At 40.3% G+C, this 18934-nt stretch overlaps 1 protein-coding gene across 1 annotated transcript in view; it reads right to left on the bottom strand.

The window, feature by feature from the left end:
* adgrd1 (adhesion G protein-coupled receptor D1) overlaps window positions 1-18934 on the bottom strand; it is a 30148-nt gene that overhangs the window by 658 nt on the left and 10556 nt on the right. The window contains exons 13-23 of the mRNA XM_063490402.1: window positions 18678-18753; window positions 16906-17047; window positions 6124-6197; window positions 5371-5494; window positions 3544-3647; window positions 3217-3328; window positions 2857-3010; window positions 1558-1624; window positions 473-539; window positions 277-368; window positions 23-149 (exon numbers count right to left, since the gene is read on the bottom strand). Of these exons, the coding sequence (XP_063346472.1) occupies window positions 23-149; window positions 277-368; window positions 473-539; window positions 1558-1624; window positions 2857-3010; window positions 3217-3328; window positions 3544-3647; window positions 5371-5494; window positions 6124-6197; window positions 16906-17047; window positions 18678-18753 (1139 nt within the window). The remainder of the gene's footprint in view (window positions 1-22; window positions 150-276; window positions 369-472; window positions 540-1557; window positions 1625-2856; window positions 3011-3216; window positions 3329-3543; window positions 3648-5370; window positions 5495-6123; window positions 6198-16905; window positions 17048-18677; window positions 18754-18934) is intronic.

The following is an 18934-nucleotide window of genomic DNA, read 5'->3' on the forward strand; positions in this document are numbered from 1 at the left end:
GATCATATTGTAAAGAACCTACTTGTAATGAGTTGAAAACTGCAAATATATAAAGGAATGGCAAAGACTGTGTGTTGACCACGAGAACACCAAAGATCCAGGAAATGCCAAGTATAGGCAGAAGCACAGCTACTGCCTTTATGGTCAGCCTGGAGACAACCCAAGAGATAACATGGTTATGTTATGAATTTTTATTCAAATATCAGCATTTGATAATAATACGAGAATTAGCCTGATTATGTTAAAAAAAAAAACAATAAACAAAAAACCCCTCACTTGACTGCATTGGCGTCTCCATGAACCTTGTAATTCTCTCCGCTGATTCGAGATATGATCCTGGTCACGGATATCAGAATGCCAATGTTTACCTGAAATAAAGCCGTGTTTGAACAGAATACAGACTTTTTGTAAATTAGGTGACAAATTGTGACTCGTGTAAAACAACAAAAGGAAACTTTTGCAAATTTCTCACCACAATCACAAAAAGAGCCGGTGCCACAAATGCCCAGATGGCTCCGTTCTGCAGTGACAGCCAGCAGCTGAAATAAACAGTTGAGACAGTGTTCAAAAAGATAGAAGACAAAAACAAGATTATCCTCTGGAAAAAACGTTGAAAGGCTTTTACTGACAATTATTTGATCATCACATTCCAACCCCAAAAGATTTTTAGTCAGTGTTTATGTAGTCTATGCATGTGTAACTGTATAACAATGTTTTCTAGTAGATCCAGGATGACGACAAATACCACAACAAGAAACCAACACTACTGTATATCATATAAAAAGAGAGGAGCTATTTAAACACATAACATGTAGGCCAAAATGTATCTGTAATATGACTTTAGAGCCATTTTGCTCTAAATAAGTAAACAACTCATGGTCTCTCACAGTAATCCTCACTAAAGAGGAATCCACAGTTCACAAATAAAAGGTTGGCTCTATTTTAACATGCCCATGATGCTTTTTGTCACCACTAAAAAGGACAAACTTTTTTTTTTTGCCATCCACAATGTCTCAAAATTTCAAGTTTGGTATATCAGAATTTTGATGACCAACTTGCAATAATTTTGAATTGAAAATTTTGATCTTTTTTCTTTCTTTTATACCGTTCTCTGTGACTTGCTGTTCAATTATACAAAAAACAAAAATGTGTAAAACTTTATCTGACCTTAATATAAAGTTTCAACAATGTGATTCAATCAAATTAAGTAAGTATTTTAGTGTAGTAGGCATTTTAACATGCACTGGAATTTCTCTGTTTTTGGAATGTTTTTCATGGAAAAGCCAGCTGAAAACTTCAGTATTCTCCACCCAGAGTAAACTATGCATCCGAGCTGAGGATAACTCCTTCATTTAGACTTCGGATTGTTTTCCCTCACAACAAAAAGGAAATAATGTTGCAATGCAAACATGGAACAACACACTGGTAACCAAATGCTTTTAAATAACAATTTCTGTTTGCAATTTCTTGCACACAGGTGATGTCACTATTATGCAACTGCAAAGAGCCTTAATGGAATAAAGTACATTTCCCCAAAGATGTCTTTTTTATACTTACTTATCAACTTTACCATAACTGTCAAGTGCTGATGTCATGGACACGACACAGATCAAGAACGGAGAACCTGGTCCAAAAAAACAAACAAACACATATTCAGTAATAGCAGCACCATAGACATCTATTTCCTCCATACACTCCTCAAATGGGGGTTGTGTACAGTACCTACACATAGAATAGCATGGCAGCTTTATTATAGTTTGCTGTATATTTTAGTTTGTGGTAATTACATTACATTACAATACATTTCATGCAGTGGTTAGCACTGTCAACTCACAGCAGGAAGGCTCCTGGTTACCCCCAGCCGAAGCCTTTCTGTGTCTAGTTTACATGTTCTCACTGTACCTTACTGTACATTATGTTAGATAAATGCCATAGAAATGCCTACAAATATAAATGTTTTGTTTTAAATCCATGGGTGATTGCTCGCAGAGTTTTTTTCCCTTCCCATTTCCTTTCTTTGCCTTGTTGTCAAAGCTCCACAGGATAAACTTCATTGCAAACACTTTGGAGCTGTGCACCGTGCAGGACCCGGGCCTGTATAAACTCCCTGTAGAGGTTTTTATTTCTCCGCGGTGCTGCTAATTGCTTGTTTCCTTGAAAACAAGTCCTTAAATTTCACTGCTTTGATCTCTTGGCCTCCGAGGCCCAAAAGTTTTGAGGACACTATGCTGGGAGGAATTTTTTACTTAGAGTGAGGAAATGAAGGATGAAGTAGTTGAAAGCCTTTATCACAGCGTAACAGAGAAATAATTCATTATAAAAGCATGTATTTACTTTCTTTTGATAACAACTGTACTTGAAGCTGACAGGGAAGAAATCTCAAGTGAGTAATGTGCAGTAAAAAAAACACAAAATGAAAAAAATACTCTAGCCAGAAGAAAGGAAGTAATTAAAAAAAGCCGATGTTTTTCCACAAATGGGTTCAACATGTAAGAGAGGCGTTCCCCAGCAGCCAGAGATGGTACACGTATGTTCCAGATTTGTTTTATCTGTCCATCACACTCGAGTTCACAAAGATGATGAGACCTAAAAGATAGACTGGAATGTAGTGCACCTTAAAGTTGATTTATTCAACACTGCTACAGCTGTTTTTATTATATCTGACAAAGAAAGATCAATTTGAAAGAAGTCATCTTTAGATGAGGTCGCCCAGGGTAGAGGCAGGGCTTTGGACCAGATTTGTGACAATAAAATAAGATGACGTAAGGACAGAAATGAGGAAAATATTACTGAATAGTTATCTTTTTTAAATACATATTTTCAAAAAAAAAAAAAAAAGAAGCAAGACAGACCCACCCCAGCCAATGCCATAGTAGTAGAAGTGTTTGCTGTCTTCAGAGCCGAACACCTTGATCACCATACTGTACAGGTGAAGGCCCTCCACCAGCATCCAGGCAAAAGCACTCAGAAAGAAGAAGTGTAGCAGGACAGCCATAACCTTACATGGCAGCTGGGAAAAGATCAAAACTGTCTCTTTCAATGTGTATTTTTTTCTTAAACCCTCATTTTTTACACTGCTTTCTATACTTCTCATCATTTTCAACATGATGTATTTCTATCCTCGTCATAGTAACAGCTGTAAAACCATTAAAACCACTGCCACTCCTGTCATCATTATGCCGTAATCATCAAGCAGTCACTGTGCCGTGTACGTACCGTGCCAGGGTCAAAGCGAGCGCTGATCAGCAGTAAGATCTCTGCCACCAGGATGGCGAAGGAGAGGTTGGCGTGGATGTGGTAGCGCTGGTTACGGATGGTACTCACTGACCTGAAAAGAAGCAAAAGGAAAAATACTTAACTACAGTATAACTTCATAGACTACTATGGTAATAAAAAAAGGCTTTGTTGTATTTAAAGATTCCAGATTCTGACATCAGACTTATCACACTACATGTCTTTGGCCACATATGAAGGGAAAAAAAATAAAAGGTAATTCCTCTGAGTTCTTGTAAATTTACTTACTGTTTAAAAAGTAATACTTACGATAAGACTGCAAAGGTGACCAGAGTGATGGCAAGGCAGAAGATGGAAATAGAGCAGCCAACGTAACCAATGGTTGATAGTGCCACCTTGTGGCCAGTAGAAATCTGTGGAGAGAGGCATCGTCAGTATCAGATCTGACAACACAACACATGGAGTGTTGGTACATGTGCCATCCCACATACATCCAAATCTAGTGCATCCTTTTTCAACAAAGGGAGTCTCTAGAGTTTATTACTGTGAACACAAGACTAACAAACACCATTAGTACTTCCACAAGTGGGCACAATATCATAGTCTCAAAAAGTTATTTATAACCTCTCATGCCAAATAGGATAGCACAGATGTTGCAATTAAAATGATTCTTGATCACAAAACTATATTTTTTGCTTTTGTTTACATGTTTTGTTCACAAGTTTTTGAGGTAATGTTCTCTTACAGCCATTGCAAAAGTTTAAACACCCATTTTTATATTTTGAGCAAAAGCAAAAATGTTTATAATCGACGGAGTGTGCGTCCAGCCCAGTGTGTTGATGTTGTTTTGGATTTCAGGCTATTTTGAGTGTTTGGGTTTAATTTTCCATTAACTATCTACTCATGTGCCTTGTCATTACAAGGGTAGAGGAGTCTCAGCCATCCAGAACTGGGATACGTGAGATGTTCCCTTGCAACTGAGGGATGAGGCAGCCCACTAATTAGAGACTTGCTAAGGGAAAGCATAGCATCAAATAGACTCATGTGCCATAAATACAGCACTGGCGCACTTAAGCTGCAATAAGAAGTCTGCTTTTTCTATTTTAAGAAGCCATTGTGGATGCTAACCATACTCCCATGCGTTCGTATTCTTGGATGCAATAGAGTTAGATAAGAGGAAAAAATCGTGCACAGGTTTTGTGCTTTTAAGTGCTCCACGTGGAGATGGTGTAAACGTGAAAAAGAGAAAACAGAAAAAAAATAAATGAAGGATGGTTTAAAGAGATTTTTGTTTATTTGCCCCTTGAGAGCCCATAACTTTGAGGAATGCTCCACTGACCCGTTCAGTGACCTAAAACAACCACACAAATCATGGCTGCACAAAGCGCTTCTCTATCAAACCACCAGTGAAACTAGTGGTTTGATAGAGAAGTAAAGAAGGCACTGGTAAACCACTGCTTCCTGTTTACTTACTCTCCTACAAGCTAACCAGCGTATTTTGTGTCTTGGTGAGAGGGATACACTTTTAAACACGGCTAAACTGAAGGAACGCCATCCAACAAATCAGTTGGATGGCGTAATATAGTGGCTCCATCCTTTCACTCGCTCATGCTGCCCATTCACTTGTAAAGTTGCTTGCAGAGTGCACCAACCAAGTTGCCTGGCTTCCACATCACCTGTCCCAGGTGTCTGCCACTGGCTCTGTCTGTACTTGAATATTATATTTTACAGAGATTCCATTTTCACTTCTCAGTCTTCCATTAAACTGTAATAATTTTAAATTATTTTAAAATGTTTTATTGTTTTCTTAAAATATACATCTTCCTTTGTTGTTGCAGGAGTCCGATAGTATGTAAAACACTACTACTTGCAGTTATTCCACTAAAAACTGTTTGCAAACCACCACTGAACAAGAAAAATAGAAGAATGAGTTACTGGCTACCAGGCGCCGTGCTGATAAAAGTCTGGGGTCTGGTGAGATTAGAAGCTTCAGTACAAATAGGAGAAACATACAAAGCTGAAGACTACAAACATCAAACTGTGTTGAACTCCTTCAAAACAACAAAACGAAAATGAGATCTGTTGCAAATGCTGCCTAATATTCAGACTTTTGAAGAGCAGCCAGAACATTCATACCTTTAAGGGCACAACTTGCATGAGGATGGCGAAGTTGGTAAGGTGGTTGCACAAACACACGGAGTACGTCATGTTTCCATGTGCGCGCACGCAGCCTTTGTTGGACCACACTCCTTCTTTAGAACTGAAATAAATGACAATTGGGTGCTGTTAGCAGAAGAAATGTATTTAATGCAAGATCAAACATGAAAAACTAGAACAAACAGGATACAGAGAAACAGACGGGGCAAGTTTTCACTGGAACGCTGCTGAGAAGGTGCACTCAGTATAATCCAATATCCCCCCGTGGGAGGCACACAGAGATTAAGTTGACTTTATTAGGGCAATCTGACAGGGCGACCCAATTATTCACATTTTTCTTAAGCTTCAGGGCAAAGTGGAGTAGGAGAAGGATGCATTTGAATCCAAAGTATTGGACTGCCTATTTAAAAAATGAGTTAAGCTTACCAAAAAGTGTTTTGGCTCCGCATATCAGAGCTTCAGCTTTTTTTTTTCTTTATTTTACATTGAGGGCTGTGGCTCAAGAAGCCGAAACAGCGACACATGTAAAACTGGATGTTTCTGATTTGAAAGAGTAAAAGAAAAAAAAAAAAAAACACCACCTTCTTCCAATCACCAGTGATTTCTTATGATTTAAAGACTCGAGAAAGAAATGCATGCAACGAGTGAACAATCAAGATAAAAATCCCTTTGGCGCTGGATCTGAATGGATAATTCAGAAGTTCTGTGTCGAAATCATGAACACAGACCCACCTGTAGTCCAAGAAGGCACAGTACAGGAAGACTTTATTGCTCTGATTCTGTACTTGGTCCTGTTGCTCTTTAGTCTGAAAATAAAAAAGTCAAAAAGGCAGAGAGTAAGAGAAGTGTGTGAGATGAGGACGTGCTTGCTTGTGGACTGTTTGTGTGTATAAACTAGAATATTTTAGACAGCAGTCAGCATCATTATTTCTTACAGGCTGCTTGACTTTTCGATCTTTCTACCTCTGTGTTCAATGCACACATTAAGCAATATTAAAGTAACAATAAATTCTTCATTGCTGCTTAAATGACCAGCGTAAAACATGACAGCTAAGGAGATCTGAGATCATTCGCTGGGAAAGACAAAGTGCAGATCGTCACTCGGCTAAGGTGATTAGCACACTGAGCGAAAATCCCTGCTGTCTTCGAGAATCTTATTCGATTATAAATCACTTTTTCCGTGTCATTCCCTTAAAATGAGATTTGGAGTCTCCAGAGACAGTGAGCTAATGGCTACAGTGCAAGACTGCAGTAATTGGGACTTGGCCCTGATTACGGGTCAAACCACTACCCTCCTCAATCTGTCAGCTGAGGAAAACAACACTAAGTGTTGCACACCTCTTCATAGGCACTGTTGCCTTTCCTTTCAGACTCAACGACTATATGATTAGATGGAGTGTGTCTGCACTATTTCCTCCTGGAAAAAGTGAGAGTGAGAGTGAAACTGACAGTCAGGCTGTCTAAATGGCCCATAGGCTTCGAGATTCATATTACAAAAGCATAGCACAATACCTAGATTTCACGGCGTGCTCTCATTCTGTCTGTTTCGCAGATTCACCTCCTTACTCATCGTGTATTGCGACCCCCGAGATGGATTTAACAATTAGCCATTTATGTGGCCCATTACAGCAGGCAGGGCAAGAGCCATGAGAGCGCTTAGAAAGTACCCCGTCATCACCAGCAGCTGGCCAGCTTTGGTGATCTGCAAGCAACCCCGTGGATGAATTTACTGGTCTCCTGTGGGCTCTAATATGTTCTTTTTTTCTTGCTGGGTGTAAATGAAAGCAGATGGAAATAAGAAAAACTGCAACTTGCCCACTGGAAGTCCACCACTAAAGGGCCATATCTGCTCTAACTGGGGCTTTGTAGAGCAAAGGACGACTAATTATTCTTATTAACAATACAATGTAAACTCAGCTTCAAACGCTAATCATCAAACCCTGATGTGTACCAGACTCAAGCTGAAACATACATTAACCAACAGACCATCACACATACAGTATGATGCTTCTTGGCCTTGTTCCTGCTCTAACAACTGTTTTGTGGTGTGTCCAGTTTGCATTTTCCAGCTGATATCTGAGGAGAGATGCAGGACCCCGAAAGTCACTGGTGAGCGCTTAAAATGTACTTGGAGATCTGGTCGAGCTTTGAGAGCACGCTGTTGTTTCCCCAGTGCCCCGGGGCCTCAGCATCTACCAGCCAAGATTGCAGCTGGCGCTCCAAGTCTTTATTAACAACAGAGGGCCAGGAAACACCGCCCTGGAAGTCACTTTGAGCCTTGTAAGGTGAGCAGAACAGGGAGGAATAAGGGAGAGGAAAAACTAGTGACAGGAGAGTGATGCAGAGTGACAGGCTGATAAAGGAGAAGAGCCTGGGAGAGAGAGGCTGATAAATCATAGATAGACAAGATGTTTCTGGTGCCTCTTTGTTACAATGTCCCACTACAGTGTCTGTTGTAGCTGCCTGTGGTTTTAAACATATCGGATATGCCAGTGTGAGTAAAAACTAACTATTTGAAATTCTTAGTTATTTAAGTGTGCAATAGATTTATCAGTTAAATGTAATTAATGTAGATACAAATGCTTGCATATATAACATCCAATATAATATTATTTAATAACAATTATTGATGCATCAAAGTGGACAAATGACTTAAAGCACAACAAAAGGCAGGCAGGCATGATTCATACTTAGCAATTTATCCCAATTCACAAGTTTCTTAGTAAAACATTTAAAAATCTTACAGCTGGAGAAGGCAACACAGTTTTGCTGTCACCGGACAAGAAATCAAAAACAACCTTTCAGCATATTGCCATTCACGAATTTCAGGAGAGAACCAGACTCCAGGCACACGGAGTCTGCAAAGGAGCCAATCAGAGGTCTTTTCAGACCCGATTGCGTGAGTAGAATAGGATGTGATGGTGCAACGGGTTAAGCGGAGGATTATCACTTAGGAGAGTAGGGGCTCGGTCCTGTTTGAAGCTATTGCGACACTGATATAACTTTTGGGATATGAAGCATATGCTGGCGCATGCTTGTTTCTGGCTTTTATTTTGGGTGGGTGGGGGTTATAGGACAGATAGAGGACAGTCATACCGCTTCTTTTGATAATAATAATAATATATTAAAAGCAGTTTTAGCTGCTCCCATAAATCCAAGTCTTTGATTTGGCAGATTTTTTTTTTTTTTTTTTTTTTTGCAGTTGATAGCTTTCCTATCTTCTTCTTCTCATAAGAAGATTACGTAACTGTTACAAAATTAGATATTTTAAATATTTTTCCCCAAAAGACTCTGATAACATTTTTGTCAGGAGATTAGCTACTGTCACTGAATTTGTAAGAAAAAAAACAGTGAGGTATTATTTGGCTTAATCACACATCCTGTTACTTTGTTCAGGGTTCAGGTGGGATTTTCTTCACTGCCACAATGAATAGTTGTATAAACTGAGTCATGATCAAGAGAAGCCATTATTAAATTACTCAAAACAGACTCATTTCACATTTATTTTTATACTGCATAATGCACTGTTAAAATACTTAAAAGCAAAAAGAAACAAATTTCTTCACTTAATGCCAACAGTAAAGTGGGTAAACTCAGATCAGCAGAGTGGAAATTTTGTCTCCACCTTCTGGCTGTGGGAGCATTTCCACAAACATTAGGGAACTCCGTTCTAACAAGAAAATGTCTTTGCGGTCAATAGCTCACTTTGTCAGACTTTAATCTTTCCTCTAAAAAGTTTATCTGGACTCTTTTCAGCTACGTTAAATGTTAAGGTGATCACATTGGTCCACCAGTGCTTCGCTTCACGCTTAAACTCAGGTATTCTAAGGAGTAAAGAGACATTTAATAAGTGCTGAAAGCCTTAATCAGCACTGCATGAAGCCATTCACCGAGGGCTTGAATGGAAAGACTCCAGCTTTAGAGCCATTGGTGTTGGATCAATGCTTGCACCTGTAACTTCCATCTTTTCAGTCATGTACTAGATGCACTGGAGCCCGTATAAGCTGATATTAGAGGATGTTGTACATCCTGGACTGACTAACAACCAGCCAATGTGAGACAGATTGTTTTGTATTCTGAAATTTAATTCAATTTCATTCATTAATATAGCTTAATATATCACTCACAGTCGCCTCAAGGCACTTTATATTGTAAGGTAAAGACCCTACAGTAATACAGAGAAAACCCCAACAAACAAACGACCACCTATCAGTAAGCACTTGGCGACAGTGGGAAGGAAAAACTCCCCTTTTACAGGAAGAAACCTGCAGCAGGCTCAGGGAGGGAATGCCATCTGCCGTGCCCGGAGGGGAGGAAGTTAGGACAACCCATTCCTGTCTTGCTCATGGCAGCACATCTCTACCAGGCATACACACCACCTTCAGAATAAAAGTGATAATCAGCAGCTGCTGTCTGACGCACATATCCCTCTAAACCAAATCAGTTCTTCATCTTTATGGTTTTGATCACCATCCATCCATCCATCCGTGGTTTTTGGGTGAGACAATGAAAAAATAAGACACAGCACAAAATCTTAACATCATACACAACCCAGCAATTTATACAGAAATGCCAGCCTGTCTGTCCTCTGTGGAGTCTTTTAGGCCTTCCACGTATAGCAGAGCTAGAAGCCGAAGAAGTAAAAACTAGAAAGTGAACCAGAGAAAACTCCTTCACACAGAAAAAAACAGGAACAGAAACTCAACAAAGGTAATATTAAATAAGGATTAAAAACTCAGAAACAGCACAAAATTGTGGAACCCTGACAACAATTAAACAAATTGAGTCTGAGCTAACGTAACAGCAATCTTGACCTCAGTCTTAAAACATTCATTTTTTTTTTTTTAATATCTAATACTATACTCTAGAGCTTGAGGTCAGTCCTGCATCACCCACTCATTCCATCCATCCAGCACTGATACAACAATATGCGGCCGCAAGAGTAATCGGACAGTTTCAGTTGTGCTAAATTTAAAAACCAGAGAGAAATTACAGAGCGGTGTGAGCGTGAGAAGAGAAAAGGAGCGTTCGTCTCCCGTTCCCTGAAATGTTCCAAATTGTTTTGAAACGCAGAGAGCTGAGGTGTAATTTGGGCTGCAATTTCTGGATTTGGTACACGTATTTATTTTGCAGCGAGCGCCATGAAAACAATGATCAATCTTGCTTTTGCAAAACTGAAAGGCATCATTTAAAATCACCTTCACTTTTTAGAGTAGGCCTGTGAGGTGCACAGGGTTTGACAGTGGCTCAACTGCTCTGCATAAAAACAATGAGGCCATACACGTATAAGCTTAGAAAGCTGAACTGACTGCTGTTAAATTTAGTAAGGGAAGGAAATATTTTATTGCACTATGTCTGGGCAACGCACAACGAGGTACGGTGGAACATTCCTCAGTCACACAAACACACGGAGCCTGAGAAAAAAATCTTCTACTCAGTATAAACTACAGCATTACACATCCTGTGACTGCGATGAGGTGCAGGCCGCGCCGCTGCTGTAACACAGCTTTTCAATCAGAGTCCGTACTTAGGTTGATACACACACACAGCACGAGGAGCAACAACAAAAATCCATGCAGCATAACACAACTGGCCATGAGTGAGATCATGCTGTCAGGGGAAATGTAAAAAGACATGCAGCTGTGGTCCCAGCTCAGCCTCGGAGGTAGACATCGAAAACAACGAGACGAGTGTTGATAGTCACGCTGGGTGTGAGGAAAACCAGGAACAATTAAACAGCTCTAAAAGGCAGGGAGATGGTTTTGATTTGCAGATGTACTGTATCGCTGATATGAAGTCGACTCAAAAGAAAAGAAGAAAAGAGAAAGTGATCCCCTCCCCCCCTTTTTATCACCAACCTCACATGCATGAATTCATAAGTTTAAATCCAAAGGGGTTTCACATGGAACCACTGTAATGTTTCTCTGTTTTCTGGTCTGCTTCAGAGCAATGACACATTCAAATTTTTTTTTAAAACCTCAAAAGGCTGCATATTTCTTTGTGGTGAAGTTTAACAATACATAAGATTTTTAGGTGATGATGTTCCTCGATAAAGCTTGCACTTCTATTGGTACGTAAACAAATCGACGCTGAGGATACGCCGAGAAAGAAAGACCTTTTATTTGGGACGACTCACGCTAACTGTAACTCGTGAAAATTTTAAGCAATCATACCTCTTTATCAATACATAAACGGATTATTTGTTTAATGTGCAAATATCGAAACAGTCAGGAATTACAGTTTTTCTCAGCTGCTGACAGAAAAGCATCATCAGCGTCTTCAAATCGCCAGTTTTTAATTTTGTGCTTATCATGAGAAAATTCCAAGATTCAGATGATGATGACGACACCTGTTAATCAGCTGATTGGATACATTTGTTTGCCCTTTCCATTCGTTTAGAGTACAGCAATAACTCCTTATTATATAAGCACCAGATCGATGCATCCTGAGTCTGGATAAACAACAGAAATAGATGCACTTAACTAAATGAATTCTTTAAATGAAAAATAAGCACTGTCTCTATGAGATGATGAGCCTCCTTGCCAGCTAGTGTGACACTGATAGTGCTCTCCAAAATGATTAAGCTTCCTGTGTGCACGAACTGTTAGAGGTGGGTAGATTGCTCCAAATCAACAGTATCAATGCTGATATTGGTATTGCATCGATGCTAGCATGAGAGGATCAATACTTTGTTTAGCCCACTGACTGTATGTACTTGGTATGGTATCGATACCAAAAAATCTGCTATATTGTGCAGCAATATCCCTCATTACAAAGATCCCAGTCTTAGTTTAGGTCTTAGTTTCCCTGACACTGCATGATGAACATTACTGCCTGCAGCAGGGGAGGGAAAATATTTCAGCCATTTATTAAACTGAAGAGCTTGTTTGAGGGAAATAAATTCACTTTGACTTTTTAAAGACTAACTTATTCCATAAAAGCAGCTTTTTTTGTTTTGTCTTTATCTTGGCGAGATTTTTTTTTAAATCTACGGCTATAAATCTGTTCTGCACATTCACAATCTTGAATTGCTATTTCATCGTTTTGCCGCGAGTTTAAAAGAGCAGACATAAAACTGCTTCTACTAGGCAATGAAATTCTTTTTGAACATTACTTCACAAGTACCAAATCCTTTTTTTTTTCATGATTCTTTTAAGAAAACTCCCTGCGTCTGTGGGCACAGATGGGGGGCTTGCTTAAAAAAAAAAGATCTGTTTTTTATCAGGTAGCGAGAGGTGGTGGTCGCGAAGTTGGAGCGGTGACAGAAAGGGGGGCGCTAAATGGGAGGAGCTGTCTATTGCAGTGGGAATTGCAATAGCCAGACCTCCATCTGTGATTGATCAGTGAGTTGGCTCACACGTCTTGTGTTTGTGTGCGCAAGTGTACGGGTGGGTGTGGGTGGCTGGGAAATCTGGGGAGAGAGAGAGAGAGAGAAAAACAGAGTGATAGGTTTTGCCCATAAGGTTTAAGCTGGGCGTGTGCTGGAGTTATAAAAAGACTGGCAAAATAGAGCAGATATGCTATTGTGGCAGAAAGGTCTGATCAGGATCAGCATGGCTTGCGTGATTAAACGAATAAGAGCGTGGGTATCAGTATGTGTTGAATAACCTTTGCGTGTTTATTTTCAATGGTACTGAACAATTAGCCCATTATTTTCCACACATATAGAAGGCTCTAACAAGCCTTGACATGTTTTCATGCACAAGTAAGCATTTTTCCTTCTTCTCTCCTGACCTTATTACAAGAATTACTTCCTGCTGAACTCTCATTTTCTTTCTTATAAGCGGGAACCAGTGGGTGAAAATAAATCAAAAAGTTAGCCTCTCAGAGGTTGTATGGCTACCTGGTAAATATTTGAGGTCCTTAAGAGGAGAAGCATAACACACTCACTGGACACTTTATTAGCTACACCTCTCAGGTACTAGGTTGGACCCCCTTTTGCTTTCAAAAATGCTGTAATGCTTTCTGGATCAGTTCCTTCAAGAAGCTTGAAACATTCCTCAGAGATTTCGGGCCATAATGACGCGACAACATCACATAAATTCAGATTTGTCAGCTGCACGTCCAAGATGAGAATCAACACATCCCTAAGATGTTATATTGGACTGATATGCAGTGACTGTGGATGCCACCTGAGTACAGTGATCCCATTGAAAGCAGTTTGAAGTGATCTGAGTTTTGTGACATGGCGCACTATCCTGCTGGAAGCAGCCATCAGAAGAGGCGTACAGTGTGGTAAGCAACAGTGTTTATACAATAGGTGGTACTATGGGGCTGAAAGTGTGCCAAGAAAACCATTAGACCACCAGCAGCAGCCTGACCCACTGATAAAAGACAGGATGGATCCATACTTTCATTTATGCCGCATTCTGACTGCACTGTCTGAATGTCGGAGCAAAAAATCTAGATTCATTGGACCAGGCAATGTGTTTTATAATCTCCTGTTGTCCAATTTTGGTGAACCTGTGAAAATTGTTTCCTTTCTTAGGTGACAGGAGTGGTTCAGACTTCTGTTGCTGTAGGACCATCTGCTTCAAGGCTGGTCATGTTGTGTTTTCAGAGATGCTCTTCTGCACATACTGGTTGTAAGAAGAGGTTGCTGGAATTATTACTGCCTTCCAATCAGATCTGCATAGCTTCGCTTTTCAGACTATTATCTATAAACCCTAGTAATGGTTGTGCAGGAAAATCCCAACAGATCAGCAGTTTCTGAAATATTCAGACCAGCTTGTCTGGCACCAACAACCATGCCACATTCAAAGCCACATAAAATACCCCTCTTTGCAATTTTGATACTCAGTTTTCAAGTTTTCAGCATGCTGTCTTCACAATGTCTACATGCCCAAATGAACTGTGTTGCTGCCATCTGACTGGCTGATTAGGTATTTGTATTATTAAGCAGTTGAACAGATGTGCAAAGTTACTAAAGTTGTGAGTTTATAACCTACTTCTGCATAAGGCTACTGACAGAAGTCACTGTCACACATATACATTTAAACTTGTGCACCCAATTCTTTTAAAGATGTATGCTGTGTACAGTCATTCCAATCGGGAAAAACAACAGTTCAAAGAAGTCATTAAAAGCTAAACATCACCATAAAAATCATTCAAGTGAATTGAGAGACTAGAAGCAAAATACTGCCGTGCCATTCCATTCGTGACTCTGGATCTTCTTATAAACCTTCTGGGCAAATACACTTCTTTATATGCCTCTAAAGTCAGGCACCCTTGTCAAAATCATTTTTTTAATCCTCATAGTTTTAATTCTATAAATAGACCTCACCCATGAAGTCAATCTTTCCATTTGTTCACTTCATACCATCAGTGTGATGCTTTAGTAGAGGATAAGAGGAAGGTGCCAGCCTCTTTTTTTAATGTATATATTAATGTTTAACTACAGACCTCGGTGCTTCACACCGTTTTTTTCCCTCTTCGCCGCCTTCACCCCTCTCAAAGTAAACCAGAGTCAGACAGCCGTAATAAATCACCAAAAGAGCCAGGGTCCAATCACCACCGCAGCTGAAAGGCGTGAGAAAGCCTGTGGGCCTTTGATGATAGCACCTAGTCAGGTTATCAAACCAGCTCCGTGCCACAAAGCGTGGTTGCAGAAGTGATTGAGTCGGGTAGGAACGGCATGAACACAGTGTCGTTTCACTGAGCTCAGAGCATCAATCAAGGATGCAAGGTCACTCAGATGGCAACCACATGATTTAGACCTTGACTTGAATGAGTAGTACCTGCTATAACAAAGGTTTATTTACAGGCTGGTGACTCCATCACTCCATGATATCATATGTTTTAGCATTCCAAGTGTCAGATAGAGAAAATGGATGAGACTTTGTGTCTGAGCCAGGATAGTAGTTGACTGTACAGTACCAGAGACGAAACACAGAGCTTGTCGTAGCCACGACAGCACGAAAAGACGGATGAGGGAGCTGACATATTTCTGTGCTAGACACATTCAGCACTCCCACTGGGCTTTAATGAAGTCACTGTGCACTTACCTATTCTCAGGGGGTAAACAGAGAGGTCAGCCGCAAATCACTTACTCCAGCCCAGTGAACCGGTGCCATGAGCAGACATGTTTGAGGTTTAGTACGGACAGTAAAGACCAACATAAACTATGACGGGTAATGTCTGCCACATACTGTGTGAGCAGCCCACCCTGCCTTCAAGCTAGGGAGGTGATAAGTATCGACACCTTGCCAAAAACAGTAAAACAACCAAAATAGTTTCTTTTTGACTAAATCCAACAACAGGTCTGTGCAGTTTTAGCAAAAACAACCTGTTCTGGATGCGACCAGAGCCAAAAGTTCTGCATGCCAAATTACGATGTGGCTCCTCGTAATAAATCACAGCCTGAGCTATGTGCAACAGAAATGCGCTGGCTCGGTGCGTTCCAATCAGCATGCATTAGTAATAAGTATAACAGCCTATTTGTAATGGGATAGAGAGGAAAGAATGCATGTAACCTGATTTATCCTTACATCAGTGGTAAGGGCAATCCAACTAAAATAGAAACACCTTAAAACAGAAACAGAACAGAGAACTGCTGAGCATCTCCAGCACTACCATAACAAAGGAAATTTTAACTCCTCTCCCATGGTGTCCGCTAAAACAAACAGAGCAATCATTGTCACAGAAACCAGGCCAGATAATTACAGCATAAACATTTATTTCACCAGGGAAGATGAAGGCAAACAAAGCAATATTACCATGGTTTCATAAAGCTGCATGAGTTTCTTTTTTGCTTTTATGAGTGGGGTTGGGGGGTGGGGAGGGGGGTTGATTCACTTCTACAGAAAGTCGATCATTCATGCAGGACTTGTAAAAGAAACAGAAATACATTGCAGTGTGCTTAAGTCAACCGCCTCATTAATGCCATTGCATGATAATCTAACAGCTTATCAACACAACTAATTAAGATAAAACAAATACAAGATTGTGAAGTTCACCACCACATTTATGACTTTACAGGAACACAAACTAATGCAATAGACATTAGTCAATTAATTTCCAGTTTTGACTGAATTTCCCATGGAAAGCTGGCACTGTCCCTGCCATAAAGTACCAAAGAAAAATATGTTGTTCATAAAACAAAGTTATTGTTTCTTTTAAAGTGCCCTAAGCTTGCAGTTCAAATGCCCATAATCAGCTCGCTTTCTAGAAGCCAAATGCTCCACAAGGGAAAAGCTAGGCAGCCTAATGAAAACCAAACCAGGCTTCGCTCTTTGTGCTGGTAAATGCCCAGCTGCGCAAACCTCAGTCAGTCAGTGATGGACAGCCATCATCTTACATAAGCATATACCAAAAATAGAGCCGATAGTTTTCATGTGAAGAGATCCGACCGCTACCGTAACCATAGGCAGACCTCTCCCCTCTGATAACATCCCACACCCAACAATTGTGACAAGCAGAAACTCTCTTAGTTTTCCCAGTATTACTCACCAAGATGGAAAAAAAAGATAAATGAGTCAGAGAGGAAGAAATGGGACATGCAAATTACAGTCTTACCAAAACATGGGTGAGCACAATCTTTATGAGTGGCGCTCCAGAAAGGTTGACCGACAGGGCTGGCAGAGGCTCCACTTTCAAAGAAATCAGACAGCTTGCTACATGGATTTTGTGATCCTTGTAATCAGCTGCTTCATTAATCCTAAGAGATAAAAAGGGGAGAACGGGCTTAGATAATCTAAGAAAGAAACTGAAGCAGAAAACCAGACAAACATACAAAAGAAAGAGACGGAAAGAAATGGCAGACATACAGTGGGGGGAGATTTATTTGATCCCCTGCAGGTCACAACTCTTTGTAAGTTTGCTCACTTACAAAGAAATGAAACATCTCCAATTTTATGGTAGCTTCAATTTAATGGAGAAAGACAGAATATCAACCAAAAATATAGAAAAAAAAAGACATTGCATCATTGAGTGAAATAAGTATTTGATCCACAGGTGAAACATGACTTCGCACTTGTTGGAGAAACTCTTGTTGGCAAGCACAGCAGTAAGATGCTTCTTGTAGGTGGTCACCGGGCTTGCACACATCTCAGGAGGGATTTTGTTCCACTCCTCTCTACATAAACTTTCTAAATCCTTTAGGTTTCTTGGCTGTCGTTTGCCAACTTGAAGCTTCAGCTCCTCTACAAATTTTCTATAGGACTTAAGTCTGAAGACCGTCTAGGCAGCTGACCTTTATATGCTTCTTCTTTAGCTACTACTTTGAGTAGCTAGTTAGCAGTATGTTTTGAGTCATTGTTATGCTGGAAGACCCATCCATGACCCATCCTCAGTTCTGGCTGATTTTACATTACATGGCCTCATCCATTACCTAATGTTTCCTCCTCCGTGCTTGACTGTGGGCACACAATAAGTCTGTTTAAGCAAGAATTCTGGCTGGGTTGTAGGGGATCGAATAGTTATTTCAGGAAATGACATGCAAATCAATTTCTAACCTTTATATAATGTGTTTTTGTTTTCTGGATATTTGGTTAAGATTCTCTGTCTCTTCATTAAAAGAGGATTGCATAAAAATGGGAGACTGTTCATTTCCTAGTAAGTGAGCAAACTTACAAATTAATCAAGGGATCAAAGTTGATTGTTGGTTAAAAGGAGAAGTACTCCAGATCTCTTGTTTCACAATAGCATCTATCACCACTGGTATCTGCAACAGGCATTCCCACATACGTGTTAAACACAGGACCAGAGCAGTGACATTTAGATGAGACTTTAACCATCTGTCTGTTTAATGAATCACACTTAGTGCCAGAATTATTCCATGACAAGTTTTTCGAGATGATCATGTGACCCCAATTTGACATTGCGGTCACACGAACATCGTCTCCCTCTTACGATACAAAGGGAGGCCTAGCAGCCTCCAAATGTACTGCCGTAAACATTTCTGACTTAATTTAGATGGATGCAAAAGTGGGGAACAACAAGATGCTTAATCACCGTTATGTCAAACTGGGTTAAAAGCTGGAACAAGCTGATCCAGTGTTGGAACAGTAAGTGAAAGCGCTAATAGCAGGGTGTATCAGTCAGCGGGAGCTCAGTGGTGTGATGAGAGATAGGAGAGAAAAAAACAGATAAGGCCTTGGCCTGGGGCATCAGCTGTTCTGCAATTCAGGAAGCAGGGGCGCCTTTGGTGCCAGCTTACCCATTTCCCACACAGGACGTACAAAGACAGTGTCCCTGACTTTGCGCTTTTGTTCTGGTTGCTGTTTATTATTAGTTAGACCTTTCAAGATTTTACTTTTCACGTTTGGTGGCATGCTGTGTCATCTTACCTGGTCTTCACAGGGCTGATCTCTTTGTAGTAGCTGTGCATGTTGTGGTAAAAGAGGCCAACAATGGTGGTTTGAGCTGAGGAGAAGAAGACAACACGCACAGACTGAATGTGAAAGAAATGAGCCGAGGGCCGGGAATGTAAAGCAGTGCTGCTAAAACACTCACAAAGAAGGCAAGTTAATTAACATTGGCTCGCTACCGTGTGGTGGCACCGGCGGGCTAATGGCACAGTCCTATACTCGCACCGGGGTGAAAA

The sequence above is a fragment of the Pelmatolapia mariae genome, linkage group LG12 (assembly GCF_036321145.2).
Source record: "Pelmatolapia mariae isolate MD_Pm_ZW linkage group LG12, Pm_UMD_F_2, whole genome shotgun sequence".
Classification (NCBI taxonomy): Eukaryota; Metazoa; Chordata; class Actinopteri; order Cichliformes; family Cichlidae; genus Pelmatolapia; species Pelmatolapia mariae.